The sequence below is a fragment of the Thamnophis elegans genome, chromosome 2, assembly GCF_009769535.1.
Source record: "Thamnophis elegans isolate rThaEle1 chromosome 2, rThaEle1.pri, whole genome shotgun sequence".
NCBI lineage: Eukaryota > Metazoa > Chordata > Lepidosauria > Squamata > Colubridae > Thamnophis > Thamnophis elegans.
In genome coordinates this window covers 149142492-149162411 of record NC_045542.1, presented here as the reverse complement: position 1 = coordinate 149162411, position 19920 = coordinate 149142492, and the positions used below count along the sequence as shown (strand labels likewise).

The window sequence follows — 19920 nt, the reverse complement described above, 5'->3', positions numbered from 1 at the left end:
TAGATAGATAGATGATAGATAGATAGATAGATAGATAGATAGATAGATAGATAGATAGATAGATAGATAGATAGATCTGTTTTGTCTTTTGTCTTCCTTTAGGGGGAGAAGGAGCAGAAAGTGTTCCTTTGAATTCTGAGATGACATCTGAACCTTCTGAACGCCCTGATGCAATAAGTATCAGAAATGCTGGTAAAACCAGACACCTACCTGGGGATATTAATATTTTAAATCTGATCAACCAGGAAGAACATCTGGGAGGTCTCTTCCAGATGATCTTCTAAGCTTTAAGATGCTCATTGAGTAAGTCAAGAGACTTTCACAACTATTGGGCACTCCAAATCCATTTGATTTATTCTATGGGGAAAGAAACTTGAAGGCCACACACATCAGACTCCAGGGCTGGCCTTCTGTTCTTCTCGGAGGCGCTCTTGCAAGATTCTGAGAGGACTCTTCCAGATGAGCTTCTAAGTTTTAAGAGGCTCATTGAGTAAGTCAAGAGACTTTCACAACTGGGATTCTGTAGTGGGGTGCAGTGGTGGGTTCTGGATCCCATTGCAACTGGTACGCTGTGATGGGGCCGGGAGCATCCACCATGTGTATGTGTGCTGCGCACGCATATGCATCACCACCCTGCGACGCTCCAGCTGCTCGGCAGAGCATAGCGCAGGCACCATACACTGCCTGCTTGTGCAAAAATGGCTCGGTTGGGTCAAATACAGGTAAGGAGGACGGGTGGGTGGGCCTTCCGAAGCACCGTACGAGTATTTGGTGCTCCTAGAAGGTACTGGTACGCCCGTACTGGGGTGGACCGGCCGTAACCCACCTCTGGTGGGATGTCAGTTTCAGATAGAATTCAGCAACACATATATCTGTTCATGCAAAAACGGAGATTTTCCAATGTACATAAAAAAAAACCCATGGAAATATCCCAGATGTATCCCGATGTTGTCATATGACTTGAGCACCGTCCCCTAATATAATTACCTGAAATCTTTCAAGATGATCAACACTCACGAGATTTTTGGCAGGTACCTTGAGTTCTGCCTGTGAAGGTTCAGCTGTGGAAGACTTGGAGATCTTGTGAGGTTTCAGCTACTTGAGATGAGATTGAGATGCTTTATTTGTATGCCGCCCTTTTCCCTGGGGGGACTCAGGGCGGCTCACAACTCAAGGGGAGGGGGACAAACGAGTCACAGACATAAAAACGATACATCATTAAAAACACAACAGTCATACAATTCGAGTGGGGTTGAAATCTTTAGCCCCAGGCCTGTTGGGACAGCCAGGACTTAAGGGCTACGCGAAAGGTCTGGAGGGTGGTGAGGGTACGAATCCCCACGGGGAGTTCGTTCCAGAGGGTCGGAGCAGCCACCAAGAAGGCTCTCCTCCGGGTAGTTGCCAGCCAACATTGGCCGGCTGATGGAATTCGGAGGAGGCCCACTGACTTTTTGTGTTAGAGAGGGAAATCCAGATCAGGGAGTCCTAGATGGTTATTGGGAGCAGTGTCTTCCTAATAAGAAAACTGGATCACATCTGTTTGTATTGTTTTCTGCCTTCTTTAGGGTCAGGAGATTCTGGATGTTATGATCCCTTGACTTCTGTGGTGACATCTGCATTTTCTTCTCGTAGCTCTGATACAAAGCATGAAAGAAATGTTGGTCAAAATGGACACCTACCTGGAACGCATTGTAAGCTTGGTGTGTGTGTGTGAGAGAGAATTAAAACAAAGTGAGTGAAGCTATGCTAAACCTACTGGGTATAAAAACCCGGATTCTTATTTTCCCTCTGGTTTTGATGAATCAAAGGCTGTTTCTCTTTTTGAAAAGATAACCTTCACATAAAGCCAATTTAGGCCAACACTGAAGCTTTGGTGTGAATCCCATGTTACCTTGGTGTCTCCCATTTTCAAGGCAGCATTGTTTTACAGTAATATAAATACAGTTGTGATATTAGATCTTTTGGACTTGGACATGACACTCTCACAAGTGTTGCCAGCTGTTTCTTCTGGCAGGACTGTTGGGCATTTAAGAGCAATGGGATTGATATTGAGTTTGCGTCTCCCACAAATGTGAGAAGGATGCAGGCTATTGGCCATTCCAGATCCATTTGATTTGTTCTGTGGGGAAAGAAACCTGAAGGCCACACAAAAAAGACTCCAGGGCTGGGCTTCTGTGCTCCTCAGAGGTGCTCTTGGCCGCCTTCTTCTGTTGTTCCTTGTGGAGAGAAGGGGAGGGAGATGAGAGATGTTCAGGTTTATCTGTGGTGGGATCAGCAGGTGCAAGTCAAACCACAAACATGAACTGTTAACATGTGCAAACACATCTGCCTTCTCCAAACAAAAGCTCTCCAGAGGTTTTGGGCTTCCCTTCCTAATTCCACTGCCTGATAGTTTTGTCTGCCAGCTGGAGCATTCAAAGCCAGAAGGAGGCAGTTCTAAGATACAGAACACAAAAACATCATACAAATTATAGCCAGTGATTTGGGGTAAATGTACAGACTCTTTCCATAAAGGGCAAATATTGGCATTAGCAGTGGATGATTCTTTTCCTCTTCTGCCTGCCTGATATAGTATGATATCGTGTGACTACAATCTTAAACAATTGCAATAAAAGCATGAACTTCAACTCTTTAATATGTTCCTGTTTTCTATTTTGCAGCTCGCAAACATAAATACATTATAGCTCTTGTGATCCTAGTGGTAGTTTTGATCATCATCATTATTGCAATTTCATTGGCTGGTAAGTAATGAGGCATTTCTACTTCAAGGTTTTGGGAGTAGTTTGGTCTTGTTTTTTTCTGGGGCAGAGGGAGAGGGACTGGCCCAATTTTGAGACGTTCGGAGAGCCAGCAAATACCACCGTTGGCTGGCCCTGCCCTCCTGCCCTCACTGTTCCTTGTCCTATATTCCCTTGTTTTTTTAGCTCAGCTGATTTGCGTAGCAGAGCAGATTACCGCGCCTCAGCTGAGCTAAAAAATTAGCTCAGCTCACCAGCACTGACACCAAGCGAAACACGCTCTCATAGAAACGGTAGGAAATGATTTGGAATCCCACCACTGCCTAGCCGGCTCTCATGGCTAAGGCAGGATTTGAATTCACAGTCTTATGCTTTGCGTCTAAATCAAGACTAGAGCTCACAGTCTCCTGGTTTCTAGCTTGATGCCTTAATCACTATACCAAGCAGGTATAGTTTTCCTGCAGCAGTAGCTAGTCTACTTTTATGTGTCTCCTAACAAACTCAACTCTCACTTCCATATTTAGTTATTTAATTCATTTAGTGCTTCTCAAACATAGGCAAATTATTCCAAATTGACTAAGGTGGGTAAAGGCACACCCATTACTGAATCCCAACTCAAACATTTACATTGACTTAAAGTGTTTTACCTACATTGGATAAAAAGGACTTTCTAGTCTTTCCTAATGAGGGAAAAACTTTGAGAAGCACTGATTTAAAGGATATGTAAGTAGCCATTGAGCTTGCAAAAAGTGTGACTCCCGGCAGTGTACAGCCATAAAAATAGAATTACAATATTGTGGGGGGTGGGGGCAGGGGTGGGGGCTGGTTTGCTCATAGTGGTGCAGCACTCGATATGCATTATGTGCGCATGCACAGTACTATAAAAATGTACTATGAAAACAAGACGGCACCACCTATGGCGCCACCAAGAGAACCAGTTCTTCAGAACTGGTCCGAACCTGCTGAATACCACCTCTGAATGCCATGGCATTTATTTGGGTGCACTTATTGTTAAGTTCTGGGTGAAGAATGGAGGTGAGGCTGGAGTGACTTCTAACAGCTCTTTATTCAATACTGCCTGTGAGGCAACTAAACTCCCTACCTGACAGAGCTCCTTTATAGGAAACTGGTCAGCCAAACAACCAATCAGGAGAGAGTATTTTCCCGCTCCAACAGAGGACCAGACTGAGAACTTCAACTGACAACTATACATTATATACAATACATAACACTTACTCAAAAATCACCACAAAACTTCTTTTACATTTATCCATAATACATTTGGCCCACATCTTTATCTTATTCCACATTGAACCATTCACAAAAATGTATATTTCTTCTCATAAATGTTTCACTCTCATCATAAACAATTCTTACTGCATTCAGCAACCATCTATTCCGTAATTCATTTTATGAAGTATTTTGTATCCCCTGGCATTCGGCTCTGGCCCCCTCTCTGTTTCCCCATTTCCCCTCCCATTGGAATGTTCACTGCAATGCTGGGATAATTAGCAAGAAGAAAATTAATGTTTGCATTTACATTAATTGGAAAGGAAGTGATTAAGAGAGGGTAAGCAGACATTAAATAAGGAATAGACATCACACAGAATGCTCTACAGCTGGCTTTTTCCCTGGCATGGTAGCTAAAGCCACCTAGGAGGAAAACAAAAAGCTTTAATGTGAAACTGATTAGGCAGCCATGGAGGGTTCCAATGAAATGATTACGGTCACAGACTTGAACCTGTTAACTCACTTGGTTTCCTTAAAATATTATGCAATTCCATGTAAGTGCTGAATATTCATTATTCAAACTTTGTTGTCAGAATTGTAGTTAATTGTGAGTTCTATTTTTGTCTATTTTGTTTTACTTCCAGTTAGAAATCAATCCCAGTCTTCTCTTTACCTTGCAAGCCAAAATGTATCCTGCACGGATTCCTGGATTACATACAAGGGAAAATATTTCTATATAGCAAGAGAAGAAAAGGATTGGTTTATGAGTTTAAAGACCTGTTCCTTATTAAATTCATCCTTGGCAGTGATTGATACTCAGAAGGAATTGGTAAGAAATAAGGAGACATCATGATTAATTGCGTAATTGTCCTGGTATTCACAAATATAAAAAGCAGTCCTTTTACATTTATTATTATTACCTGTATGCTACTAACACTCTCATTATGTTTATCTGTTTGTACCCTCAAATTAGCCCAAATGACAGTTTTTGAGTTACAGCACAGTTTTTGAATATAGATATCTAAAATGTCCTAAATTAAAGAATGGATAAAAATCCAGAACCCATTATTCCTCTGGAATTGAAATTTTATCAAGCTATCAATCTGTATTTGGAAATCCCACAATATCTTAACCTGCTCATATTTTACTACTGTTTCTACTACACGTTCCCATCAATTTTTCACTATTGGCACATGTTGATTTTACATATGTTTCACTGAATTATTTGGTGACTGTGTTATGTTGTTGTTTGTAAACTTTTCATGTAATCTTCTTGCGCAAGTTGAATATATAAACTATTGTTTCATCCGTTTCTTTGCACAATCTGCACTTTGAAACATTTGATTTTTTTTTTAATTCAAACCTTGGTTGAATAGGTTTGACTAGCTTCCTTTTGAGCAACTAAATTCAAGACTTCAGTTTCGTTTTTAATGTTTCATTTGTAAAAGGTTTATCTTTATCCACATTCCTCCTCACAATCTTTTATAGAAATTGACCATGTGATGATTTACCTTGCCAGCATTCTATTCAGATTTTATTACACATTTCAATAGTCCTGTTTTCTTTCCTGCACCTTTAATACGTTCCAAATTTTAACTTGCATCACTGCTTGTTCTTGGCTGTCTATTGTGTAATCAGCCAATGTAATGCATTATGATTTTCATTAGCTTTCTTGTTTTCTGGTCCAAACTCTCCAATTCAGCTTATGGTCCTGTTGCAGCTGTGTATCATTTCAAAGGTATGGCCCAGGTATTGACTTTGATGATGTTTCCAATATTCAATTTTGCCTTTGGCACTTTTCTCACCCTTTGGATGTATCTTTTGCTAATCACGTTTTAATTTTAACTTTTCAACGGTTGATATTATCCAACTGCAAAGTATCCAGATACTTATAGGTGTCATCCTGATGGTTTCACTATTCAGCATTTCAATTCCATTACTGTTTGTGGATTTTATCCCAATTTATTGCTCCTGCAGCACATTTCTCTAAACCCATGTTGTCACCCTAGCTCAGCTCCACCACACATGGGCATCCCAGGAGGCTTCAGGGAGGCCTGCTAAGCAAAATAGGGGATGGGGAGGGGGTTGCGCACACATGCGCAGGGGGATGGGCATCACAGGGGTGTTGTTGTTGTTGCATGCACATTGCATTATAGGTGTGGGCACACATGCATGCACTTTCACACATGCGCTTTCGCCACACAATGACAAAAAGGTTAGCCATCATTGCTCTAGACCAAATTCCATTGCCATATATGTGCTAAAAATTCTTACAGAGAAAGAACAAATTCTTTGTTAACGACTGGATTTCGAGTTCTGATTTTCCATAAAGCTACATCCAAATGTGAGATTTCATCAGTATTTTCTGTTGTTTGGTAGCCAAGATTTGTTTTCTTTAAAATTATTAAAAGTGGGATAATAGCAATGCCAAATAATAAGGGTAAGATGGAAGATGCCTCTCCTAATGTTGACAAGCTCATATTTTCCATTTACAACCACCAATTCTGTCTTCTGCTGCTTTATTATTTTTTATTACCATAGTATTTGTCCCCAACCTGGTATTTCAGGTGTTCCGGAAGTACATCCCTCACTCCTGTGATTCCACCCATCTTGCTGCTGGCCTCCATCCTCTTCTTTTCCCGGCATTATAGAGTTCTCCAGAGAAATAGCTCTTTCTCACACAGGGTGTCCAAAACATTCATTTCAGCCTGGTCATTTGTACCTCAAGTAAGAACTCTGAATTCATTTGTTCTATGATATATTTCTTAACGATGCATGGTATTCTCAGCAGTTTCTCCAACATTGAAAAGGTTTTATCCTGCTTCTTCCATGGCCAATCTTTCACAGAACGATATAGGGAAAACCATTGCCGGCAGTTCTCATTCTTGTCAGTTCTATGACTATTTTTTTTTTTACCTGTTGTCATTAGTTTGGAATTCTTTTTATAGTACTTGATTTTAGTCCTGATTTTTCACTGTACTCCTTGATTTTTATTACCAGACTATAGAAATCCTTTGCAGTTTTGGCTATCTGTAGCCACCCTGCGCATGTGCGAGAACGGAAGATGGCGCCCAGGCGTTTTGCTCCAGACGATAAGGAGAGCAAACGCTGGAAAAACATCCGAAAACCCTGAAATTTATGCGCCCGAAGAAGGTTCCGGGGATGTCCGGAATCCAGGGGACCCGAGGAGCCCAAACCTTTGCGGGGGTCGCCGTTTTTGAGCGACCCCGGACAGCACGATCTCGAAGGTCTGTGAGCTGCGAGCCGTCCGCGTTATCCGACAGTGGGGGGGGCGGCGTCGTGTCAGCGTTTTTCGATCCAGGCGATTTTCTTTCGTCTATTGAGCCACAGCACTGGGGTTTTACGGGACTATTGCCGTTTTGGAAGGAGAGAGAATTTATAGGACCAGCCCAGTCCCTTGCAGGGGTCGCCGTTTCGGGACGCCCCCGGGCTCTACAACTTTGGGGTTTTGGGCTCCGTGAGCTGTTTGCATTATTTGGCGGTGGGAGGAGTAACATCACGCCGGCTGCAACGGTGGTGGCTTCTGGCCTCTCTACCTGGCTTTTCTACCTGGCTTATCGAACTTTTCCTACCAGGCTTATTGAACTGCCTCATTGGGGCTGTGTGAAACTATCATCATCTTGGAGGGAGAGAGAACGTATCGGAGCAGTGTGGGGACTGAGCAGAGTGGATGGGCGGTTTCCCCCGACGCTGCACCAGCCCCTCCGGATGGCCCCTTTTTCCATCCAGCCTTACTTCCCTCCCAGCATTGCCTCCTCCCTTCTTTATACCTGCCCAGTCAGGTGGCTCCCTGGACGCATTTTATTTCCTGCCTCCCTTCGCTCCGGTGAGGCTCTGCCTTGTGTCTTCCACGTATCATCTGGCGCCCCCTTATGGTGGGTTTTTAATTTCCAGCCACATCTGATTGTGGTGTTTGGTTACCCAGACTTACTAGCCAAGTTCCATCTGTCTTTGGTCCTGCTATCTCAGTTCCATCTGGTTCCAGACCCGCTAACAGAGCTTTATTTGGCTTCGAGTACCATCAGCATCATTACCTACCACTATTATCTTGGGAACTCTATTTGGAGCAGCACTGGTGGAAGACGACCTCCTATCCCCTCTATTTATTCCGGACTTTTTGGACTTATCCAGACCAACAGAAGAGGGGAATACGAACTACCCCCCCGTATACCTTCTCCGGACTATAACTGGACGCTAATCACAACATCTATTTTAATTACTTTAATTATGGAGAGCCATTTGGCCCGATCTGGACTCGCTTTCTAACATCGTAATAAGTGCGCAATTCTAATCTTTTTTTTTTTTTCCTTTTTCTATCTTTTACTATCTTTTCTGACTGTGTTTGGGATACGCTAGGAGTATGTATGAGATTGAATGAATGATCCCACTTTTTATTATTATTATTGTTGTATTTATGTGTTTTAATCACTATGTGGGGACTGTCTGAGTGAGTGAATGAGTATGTATGATTCGGAGGACCTGGTGGGATTTGCGGGGGCCACCGGGGTGGTTGGGGGAACTACATCCACGGGAGAGGGTCGGAGCATTGCGGTCATAACAGGGAGAGGCAGATACGGCGGGGACTTTAGGGCTGGCCATTACCGGGGAAGGAGGGTTCGCTATATCACAGAGATCCCTCCTTCCGGCCCTATGAGTCCCACTCCAAGGTCAGATGGCGCGAGTAGTCAGGACCCTGGTCTCAGGCTGTTGTCGCTAAATGCCAGGTCTGTTGTTCACAAGGCTCCCCTCGTCCGGGACTTGATAACAGACGAGGGCGCAGACCTGGCATGTATTACTGAGACATGGCTGGGCACGGAGGGAGGAGTCCCCCTCGTAGAGATGTGCCCAGACGGATTTCAGGTGCTTCATCAGCCGAGAGCCCAGGGAAGGGGTGGCGGTGTGGCTATTGTAATCCGGGAGTCTTTAGTACCTCGTAGGATCCCTGCTCCGGAGCTTGCCGGGTGTGAGTCCCTACTGGTGACGCTGGACCTCAAGGGTCAAGTGGGTTTGCTGCTTACGTACCTGCCTCCCAACTGCGTTGCAGCAGCCCTCCCCTCGCTCCTCGAGTCAGTAGCCGAGCTGGCGGTTGAGTTCCCTAGGCTTATGGTTCTGGGGGACTTCAATTTGCCTTCGCTCGGTGAACACTCTGATGGAGCGCAGGAGTTCATGGCTTCCATGACAGCCATGGGCTTGACCCAGGTAATTCGAGGCCCAACCCACTCAGCGGGCCACACACTCGACCTCGTATTCCTCTCGGAGCAGTGGAGTTATGATCTTGGTCTGAGGGGAAATGAGATCATTCCCCTGTCGTGGTCAGACCACTGCCTACTGAGGCTAGACTTCCGGAGGCCAAACCCCCACCGTAGGGAGGAGGAACCGACCAGGTGGTTCCGCCCCAGGCGACTTATGGACCCAGTAAGGTTCCAGACGGAGCTTGGGGTTATTCCAGATGCTCTCGCCCACAGTTCGGCGGAGACTCTTGCTGCTGCCTGGCACTCGGCAGCATCAGAGTCTCTGGACCGGATTGCGCCACTACGGCCCCTCCGGGTCAGCGGCCCACGGAGGCCTCCTTGGTTCACCGAGGAGCTCCGTGAGTTAAAGCGCCGGAGGAGACGCCTAGAGCACCTGTGGAGGTCCGATAGGTCCGAGTCGAGCCGGGCACTGTTGACATCTTGCACCAAGGAGTATGTTTGGGCTCTAAGAACAGCCAAAAGATCACACATTGCCTCCTTGGTAGCGTCCGCCGAGTCCCGCCCAGCCGCCCTGTTTAGGATAACCCGCTCCCTCCTAAATAGTAGGGAGACGGAGAACCCCTTACAGGGTAAGGCTGAGGAGTATGTACAGTTCTTGGCGGACAAAGTTGCTCGGTTTCGATCGGACCTGGACGCCACTTCCGCAGATCCAGCCGAGACACAGGGGAATGATCTGGCAGACCATCTCTGGGTTGAGTTTCAGGATGTTGCCTCCGGGGATGTGGACAAGGCTATGCGAGCTGTGAGTGCCTCCACCTGTATACTGGACCCGTGTCCCTCCTGGCTGGTTGCCAACAGCAGTGAGGTGACACGAGGCTGGATCCAGGCGGTTGTTACCACCTCTCTTCGGGAGGGCCATCTCCCCACCGCGCTGAAGGCGGCGGTGGTGAGACCCCTCCTGAAGAAACCGTCTTTGGATCCAGCAGTTCTTAACAACTACCGTCCAGTCTCCAACCTCCCCTTTGTGGGGAAGGTTGTTGAGAAGGTGGTGGCCTTCCAGCTTCAGCGTACCTTGGAGGAAGCTAACTATCTTGACCCCTTCCAGTCTGGCTTCAGGCCCGGTTACAGCACAGAAACCGCTTTGGTCGCATTGACCGATGATCTCTGGAGAGCCAGAGATGGAGGCCAAGCGTCCATCCTGGTTCTCCTTGACCTCTCAGCGGCTTTCGATACCATCGACCATGGTATCCTTCTGCGACGACTGCGGGAGGTGGGGGTGGGCGGCACTGTTTTGCAGTGGTTCTCCTCCTACCTCTCGGACAGGTCGCAGTCGGTGTTGGTGGGGGGGCAGAGATCGTCCCCGAGGCCCCTTACTTGTGGGGTGCCGCAGGGTTCGGTCTTATCCCCCCTGCTATTTAACATATACATGAAACCGCTGGGCGAGATCATTCGGAGGCACGGGATAAAATACCATCAGTATGCGGACGATACAAGCTGTATCTGTCCGCCCCGTGCCAACTCAATGAAGCGGTGGAAGTGATGAACCGGGGCCTTGAGGCTGTCAAAGACTGGATGAGAGCTAACAAACTGGTGCTCAACCCGGAAAAGACCGAGTGGCTGTTGTGTTTTCCTCCCAATAATTTGGTTAATGTTCCATCAATCAGGCTGGGGGGACAAAATTTATACCCCTCAGACAGGGTCCGCAACTTGGGAGTCCTCCTGGATCCACAGCTGAGTTTTGACCATCACTTGTCAGCTGTGACCAGGGGGGCATTTGCTCAGGTTCGCCTGGTGCGCCAGTTGCGGCCCTACCTGAACCGGGAGGCACTCACAACAGTCACTCGAGCCCTTGTGATCTCCAGGCTGGAATACTGCAATGTGCTCTACATGGGGCTGCCCTTGAAGAGCATCCGGCGACTTCAGCTAGTCCAGAATGCGGCCGCGCGAGTGATCGTGGGCGCACCACGGTTCGCCCACATAACACCGATCCTCCGTGAGCTGCGCTGGCTACCTGTTGATCTCCGGGTGCACTTCAAGGTCCTACTTACCACTCACAAAGCGCTCCATGGTAGTGGATCTGGCTATTTGAGAGACCGCCTTCTGCCAATTACCTCCCTGCGTCCCATCAGATCGCACAGGGTAGGCCTCCTCCGAATTCCATCCGCCAGTCAGTGCCGACTGGCGACTACGCGGAGGAGAGCCTTCTCAGTTGCAGCTCCGACGCTATGGAACAATCTCCCCGTGGAGATCCGCACCCTCACCACCGCCCAGGCCTTCCGCACGGCCCTTAAGATCTGGCTATCCCGTCAGGCCTGGGGATGAAAAATGTTAGTTTGTCCCCTCCCGAATGATGAATGAATGTTGTGCTCTATTTTTAATATTATGTATTGTCTTATGTTTTTTGTCTTTTTACCCCCTTCCCCGTGTTTTGTAAGCCGCCCTGAGTCCCCTCAGGGAAAAGGGCGGCCTATAAATTATAATAAACATTCCAAACATTCCAAACATCATCAGCATAGCACAGGTTATCAATGCTCCTTGCAATTATTAAACCACACTTACCTTCTTTCAATTTAGATTCCCTTACTTACTTGCCTACTTACTTATTTACTAACTTTACTTTATTGTCATTGCACCTCGTACAACAAAATTAAATTCTATTTTCAGTGTACAATACACATAGGAAAACTATAAAAATGAAACACAAACGCACATGCTTCACATTCTATACAATTGAATTAAAACCCCTGATATTGCATTAATATTGTGCTATACAGTAGAATTCAATATAATTACTGTTCTGAGATAGAAGCTGTTTTTCAGCCTATTTGTCCTTGTTTTTATTGTCCTGTACCATCTTCTAGAGGGTAATAGTTAAAAAAAGGGTGATTCCCTTGGGACCAGGTTTGTGTTCTGGGAACTTTATATCTAGGTAGCCCTCAACTTATGACTATTTAAAGTCATGACCGACCCCCAAAAGCCTACTTATGACGAGGATTCAATATTTTGATTGTCAGGTTCATTTGACTGTAACATGATCCAATTTTGGGCACTCAGCAACATGGCTGCATTTACAGCCATTCAGTGTTTAATGATGGTTCTGCTAAAATCTGGCGCTTCCAGTTTTTGACAAAACTGTGCCCATAGCAAATCATTGGTCTGCTTAACAACCACGATTTGATTAATAACTGCAGTTATCCACTTACCAACTGCTGCAAAAAATTGTAAAATTGGGTAAGGCATCTAACTAATCTATTTTACAAATTTTAAGACATACACCCATTGTGGGAGATTTACATTATGATTGTACGTCGAGGACTATCTTAAAAGACTCTTTTCTTAAGTCTATAACCCTGGAAAAGGTCAAAGGGAAGAGAAAGAAAGGATGACCAGCAGTAAAACATATGATCAATTATAACAGCAATTGGTTCACCATTGGAAGACCTGAAAAATCAGGCTGGAAACAGATCCATTGAGAGAAGGTGAAATCTATGTGAACAGTAAGAGTCAACATCAGGCTTAATGCAGATAACCAAATAAAGACTTTATCTGCATAAAGCTTTTTGTTATCTTGATTAATGGTAAGAAATATTTAAGCATAGGTATCATTATGAGTAAGAGAAACTAATATATTCCTTCTTCATCCTGTGCAACGCACCTTAAATTTAAATAGAGATAAGTATATATCATTGCAGAGCTCCTTTTAGTGGATTTTGGATGCAAACCAGGGGTGGGTTCCTCTACTGGTTGGTATTGGTTCGCTTCGCTTTGCGCCCGCCGTGCATTGCTCGCGCAGGTGCAGTTGACTGAAAATTGTTCTACGCATGCGCGGAAACATGCCGGCAACAGCAAAAGATACCAGGAAACCAGTTTGGGGGTGTGATCAGCCTGGGTCACTGCCAGTTGTGCGACCCAGGCCAGATCACCACTACCAGTTCAGCTGAACCGGACCGAACCAGAAGCAACCCACCTCTGATGCAAAAGATCCAATTTCTCTGTATATATCTCCCCAAAAGAAAGGACAAGCCCACTATCTCTGAAATAGTTCTGACAAGGCTGTTACACAGACATTGCTTTAATTAATTCATTAATGTTAATTTAACTTTAGAATCTTCTACAAATGAAACAATTTGACACAAATGATATATATTAGCATTCAATGTTCAAAAATAATAAACCCTTTTTATCTCCAATTAGCCTGCTAAATGGGGGATTTCATTATACATTATTTTCCTTCTAGGATTTTTGGGTACATTTTTTAGGTCCCTTTGATTACTGGTTTGGCCTTTCAAGAGAAACTAACAAGGTCTGGAAATGGGCCAATGGCACAGAGTTTAGAAATCAGTAAGTACATTTTTACAAATTTTGTTTATAGACCTCCAGAGCTATTTTCCTATTTGAAGCACTTATATACATAACACTTCAGTTTGAATGGATGAAAGGATAATAAGAATCAAGATAATTTTTAGCAAAGCTTTTATCCTCAAAATATAAGAAACAGAAAACTGGGGGGTGGGGGAGGAATTGCTCAGGCAACAGCATGAAATATCTGGTGGTCCAATCATTGCTGACCAACTGTCCTGACTGAGATGTTTGGGATAGCTGAGATGACATACAAATTCAAGAGCAGATGGGTCTGGTCCCAGTTTTGATACGTTTATAAACAGGGGGGAGGAGGAGCCCAGTTTATCATAATGCAGTGTTTTTCAACCTTTTTTGTGCAAAGGCACACTTTTTTCATGAAAAAAATCACGAGGCACACCACCATTAGAAAATGTTAAAAAAATTTAACTCTGTGCCTATATTGACTATATATAAAGTAATTTTCCCACGGCACACCTTACACTATGTCACGGCACATTAGTGTGCCGCGGCACAGTGGTTGAAAAACACTGTCATAATGTAAGGTTCCAGCAGTTTTCCCAGAGCCACTGAGATGCCAAAGAGAGAGAGAGACTAGAGATGAGGCTTGCAAAAAGTATCAGCTTTTATTTATGGCCATAGCAAAAGCTGGGTGACAAAACTATATCCAAAACATACAAACAAATGCATGTAAGGAATAGCCACACCACGCAAGAGTGGCTCAGAGTGTTATATACATTTTAGGCAGATAGAAATAAAGTTTATCCAATCAGAGACAAAGGTTCATTACCAACGTGATCTTTAAAGCGTTCTTTTGTTCAAGCTCCTGCCTCTGTGGAGAATTCCTATAGCCTTGTGTAGGGGGTGGCAGCCCCCTTTTACCAAGTTGTTTTTTATGGAGAATTCTTATCTATGGATTTGGATTTGGATTTTATTCAACTTGTATGCCGCCCTATTCCCGAAGCGACTCAGGGCGGCTGAGAAACCGGGAGGGGAAGGGATACAATACAAAAAAAAAAACAGAACAAAAAATAGACAATACAGGACCAATTTAAAAGTCTCAACAAATGCGACCAATTTGAGTGGGGGTGGAACTCAGCAGCCGCAGGCCTGCTGGGACAGCCAGGTCTTAATGGCTTTACGGATAGCCTGAAGGGTGGTGAGGTTCCGAATCTCCACGGGGAGATCGTTCCAGAGGGCCGGAGCAGCCACAGAAAAGGCCCTCCTCCGGGTGGTCGACAGCCGGCATTGGCCGGTGGATGGAATTCAGAGGAGGCCTAATCTGTGGGATCTAATAGATCTATGGGAGGTAATTGGCAGAATGCGGTCTCTCAAGTACCCAGGTCCACTACCATGGAGAATTCCTATAGCCTTGTGTAGGGGGTGGCAGCCCCCTTTTGCCAAGTTGTTTTTTTCAACAGAATGTTTTAAGGATTTATGAGCCAGGAAAACTCCCTAGTTTGGTTCCTTTATCTATACAGTTTGATATTCCTGTGTAACAATCTCTTCTACTAGCTTTCAAAAATGTGCCAAGCTTTGAGAGACGCAGCAGTGAGATAACATTTGCATTAAGGTTACAATTTGCTAGGCTAGAAAACAACTAATTTGTGACAGTATACAATAATATAAGCAGAAGCAAATATTGATTCATATTGATTCATATACTCCTTCAATAACATAGCAATTTGCTTCCCCTCCCCCTCAAGGGCTACATCCATAAGACAGAGTTTCTCAGCGTGACAACTTTAAGATACAAGGCCTTCAACTCCCAGAATTCTCAGCTACCATGACTGCCTGGTGCATTCTGGTAGCTGAAGTCCACACTTCTTAAATTTGCCAAGGTTGAGAAATTGTGAATAACCTCAAGCTGAACTTTATTGTTTATCACCTAGGTTAAAAGAATCTCCCAGAGTGTTTGCCTTCCCCTGAGAATGACTAGATAAGGTTTCATCAATTCTGGGTGATGCTTATGCTGTTTATGGCAGCATAACGACTCCAAGCTTGACCCCTGCTTGACCCCTCCTTCAAGATTAGCTATTTCCCAACATCGATCCAGTGCAGCCTGGAGGCACAGTATTGGCTGAAATTCGCTATGCTCTAAAATGGGGAATCTTCTTGGAAGGATTCTTCCTGTAATGCTAATTTCTGTCCTTAGTTATCTCTGTCATGCTGATAGTACTTCCTTGTCCTTTTTGCAGGTTTCCAATTCATGGAGAAGGCTTATGTGCATATATAAATGCAGAAGGGGCCAGTAGTACAAAGTGCACAGTGGAGAAAGGTTTTTTATGCAGTTGTAACAAAGTTGCAGCAATACTGGCAAAGACAACCTCATCAAAAGTGGGAAGCTCCTGGGGGCGGAGCCTGGATGCCGTGACGAGACGACGTGCGATCTCAAAGCTCTGAGATCGCACTCGATACTTTTATTGCTGGGGGGTTCTAATGGACCTAAATCATCCCGAAGAGATGGTGAACAGGAAGATTACATCTTGCTGATCTCGGGGATATCGCAAAATCTCAGAGAAAAGCAGGTTTAAAGTCTACTGCTAGCAGTAAAAATTCCAGTCCTTCAAGACTGACAAAGTCAGGGCAATATGGAGAAGTGTTAAGTGTTAAGCTGGTGAGAAACTTTTATTGTTTTAAAAAAACAACGGACTGCCTAAAAATTTTAAAACTAACTCTTATCAAAGAATAGAAGAACTTAGCGGCGATTTTGATTTTTGTAATGGTTCTGGACAGTGGTTATCTTACTTTTTAAATGTTATTTACATGGATTGATTCTAAGTAAACCTTTTCAAATAGACGGACTACTCTAACATTTCTTCTGACTCTCTGTAAGATACAAATTGACTGTTTACATCTCAACACTTTTATTGCTTGGCTGTTCTGGCTTAAGATCTGATAAGATTGTACAGCTGTTCCTTTGTAGTTTGCTTTCACTGCTGAGTGTTTTTAGTCTTGCTGAGCTTTCAAGAAAAAATACAACTGCGTGTAAACATGGCGTCTCTTCAAGCCTCTCTCCAAGCGATACTTTCAGCTTTGAAGAGGGTATTTGATACAGAGGAAAGAATTGAAAAAAAATTGGATTATCTCGTGTATTTGGCAATTGTGATGAAAAAACTGAGGATGTTTATCAAATACAAAATAAGAAGATGGAAATTCAAAAAATTGAAATGGACGGATATAAAGAGTTTGAGATTGTTGACATTCGTGGCAATTGGTTTATTTCTGAGGGAGGAAAGAATGGAATATTTGAAGAGGAATTAAATGGAGAGAAAATTTATTTCAAAGGACAGGACATAGGAGAAAAAAGCATTAAAGAATTTATGGACTGTGAAATACTATTTGCAAAACATTTGATAACACTGCTGAGAAGTAAAGACAAGCTGACAAAGGAAACAAAAGGTGGGCGTCAACATTATATGAGAGATACTATAAACAAGAAGGTGCAAAGATTATTTTGTACAAACTTGTTTAAAAAGATGTTTGGAGAATTGGATCCACAAATGGCAGTAGATATAAGATTGTTTTGTTATTGGAGAGATACAGGTTGATAGATGGAAGAGTATAATTCAAAATTAGCTAAACTTAGCTAAAACCAGTGGTAATAGGTATAGTTAAATAAAAATGGATAATGATAGTAATGTATACAATGTTGAGCTGTTATGATAAGTAATCATTGGATATGAGAAGGGAAGGTTAGAAATATTTTTGGACTATATATAAAGATTATTAATAACAATAATAATTATAATAAAAAACAAAATTAAATACAGTTAAGTTTTAACTAATAGGGGGATGTTATGATATAGGATATAGTTAAATAAAGAAAGGATAATGATAATAAATTATATACATGGAGAATTAGAAAATTTTGGTATTAAATATTATGGATGTTTAGCTAAAACAGGATATGAGGATTTAATGTTAATGGAGGATTTTACAAATAAGTAAATGAAATGCCAGTATGTGGTTATATATTGAATCTTGGTATATTTAAGGATGGAGGATGTTTAAATAACTATAGTCAAATAAAAGTGGAGGTATGATGATGTTAATATAGTAAATATTTGAGTTAAGATACTTGAATTAATATGAATTATATTTGATGACGGTGGAAGAGATGCACAAAAGCCTTTTGTAACCAGCTGATACACTTTCTACAATATGTAAAGAAGGAGGAGTTGTAAAATAAATAAATAAAAAAAATTATAATAAAAAAAAGTGGGAAGCTCCTAAATATGAACTGAATATATCCTTTTTTTACTTTTTTATTTTGGAAATCTTGACTAGAGATATTAGACAGGGTGGGAAAATATTACATTTGAAGATTAAAAAAGGAATGTACACATTGGGAACTGTTGTTGACTATTTTGTTTTGATTCAACAAGATCTAAAAAGTGAAATGCAATATTTAATGAAGAAGCTGAATGACTTTGGTGCTTTAGCCAGCTTTAATGAACAAAAATGTTGGCTAAGTATATGACTGTGCACCATCTGAAAATTTCAATGAGAATGTCAGGTTTTAAAGTGGAGCAAAAGCTTGGGGTTACATTGATTAATACAAATTCTAACTTATTTCAAAATAATTATGTGACTATATTTATCCTTTATAGTTCTACTATACCATCAGAATGCTGGTTTCTTGCGGTTTGCTGAGGCACTCTCCATTAACCGTTTGAAGCCCTCCTTGTGTGTGCAGAAACGGCTATATGTCAATCTATGCGTCACGTTGGTGTAAGGCTTGCCATTTGTTGCTTTCCTGCATACTTTATAGGATTAATTAATGTTCTTGCTAGATCTTATATCTGAGGCTGATTTTAACCATGTTATTGTAAAGTAAGTACCGATGAGTCAATGTTCTGTCGCCCCTTCTTCGCTCGTTCAAAGACAACACGCAGACAGACTTAAAAGGAAAGAACTTTATCAGCCTTGGCTCACGCTGGCTGCGAGCCCAAAAATAAACATAAATAAAGTCTCTGGCAAGAAGATAACAGAATGCAAAAACAAAGATCTCTTATGGCCAAACCAGGTGTACAGAAAGAAAGCAGATCACTTCTCCAAGTGTCTCTTTGAATCAGGCTTACAGAAAGCAAATCACTTGTCTAAGTGCCTCTCACAAACAAACCACGACCGATGAACCATGAACCATGAACGAACGACGAACGATGAACGTTGACTTCTGCAACCAGGGCGTGGCACCATCAGTCCTTTTATCTCCAGAACCCCACTAACGAGCCCCAGCTGCATTGTTATTCCTGCATCCCGACTCAACTCACAGCAAACTTCTGCTGAGTCACAACAGTCAATATGAAATGTTTGCATCTACCTGTTTGTCTTTTTTGTCTGTATTGTTTAAATTATTAAAAGGGAATAATTGTTTTAAATTATGTGACTGTTTGGAATGACATTAAAAAAGCCTTACTGAGGAGGCAAAAATTACAATTACTTTGGTGGGCATAATTTTTGTAATGAAGATGAATGTTTTACCTGGTATTGTTTTTATTTCAGAATAACAGAATATCAGAGTTAGAAGGCAACCTTTGAGGCCTTCCAGTCCAATCCCCTACTCAAGCAGGAAACCTCTACTTGTGATGGTGAACCTATGGCACACATGCCCAAAGTGGCATGTGAAGCCCTGTCGCCTGGCACACGCAGCCTTGTATGTTTGTCTTCTGGGTTTGTGGCGCGTATGTATGTGTGACGATCAGCTGTCCTTCGCATATGCAGCAGTGCTGAAAACCAGGGTGCGCATGTTTGCCAACCAGCTGATTGTCAGGTGTGCATGTGGACCAAAACCCAGAAGTTTGGCTTTTCCGGAGTGTGGCCACAATGAGCGCATGTGACATGCAATGTTTCCACACAATCTTTTCGGTACTCGGTGTCAAGAAGTTTCGCCATCACTGCCCTATACCACTTCTGACAAATTTCAGAAATTACCAGTATTTATGGCCCATATTCCATTCAAACAATGGCAAAAAATGTATATCAAAATTCACATGACAAATGGACAAAAACAAAAGTTAAATGTAAATTCTTGCAGAATACGAAAGAGGATTGGAACCTACCAGGGTTAAATCTATAGTTTGACACTTACTGTTTGGTTTGGATGAGCGACTGAGTGACCTTAAAGAATAAGATGTTGTTAGATTTGGATGGTCATGAATTAAAATACATATGTAGACAGCAGGGAGAATCTTACCTGCACAGTTCAATGCAGCTTCCCCCAAAATGGCTGCCAGTTCCAGTTTCAGGCCAGGTGGCTCAGGAACAGAACTGCTTTCCTAACATGGAGAGCTCTGCAGTGCCCTGGAGATTGCATTGGAGAAGAAGTGTGAACTGAACTTTAAGTTATCCCGAGCCTTTGACTGAGATGGCCAGCC

At 43.0% G+C, this 19920-nt stretch overlaps 1 protein-coding gene across 1 annotated transcript; it reads left to right on the top strand.

The window, feature by feature from the left end:
- Positions 1 to 574: 574 nt before the first annotated feature.
- On the top strand, positions 575 to 18278 carry LOC116524056 (early activation antigen CD69-like). The gene is made up of 6 exons (XM_032239152.1): positions 575 to 722; positions 1633 to 1691; positions 4570 to 4815; positions 13419 to 13522; positions 15739 to 15884; positions 18154 to 18278. The coding sequence occupies exons 1-6, from the start codon at positions 575 to 577 to the stop codon at positions 18276 to 18278; spliced, it is 828 nt and encodes a 275-aa protein (XP_032095043.1).
- Positions 18279 to 19920: the final 1642 nt, after the last annotated feature.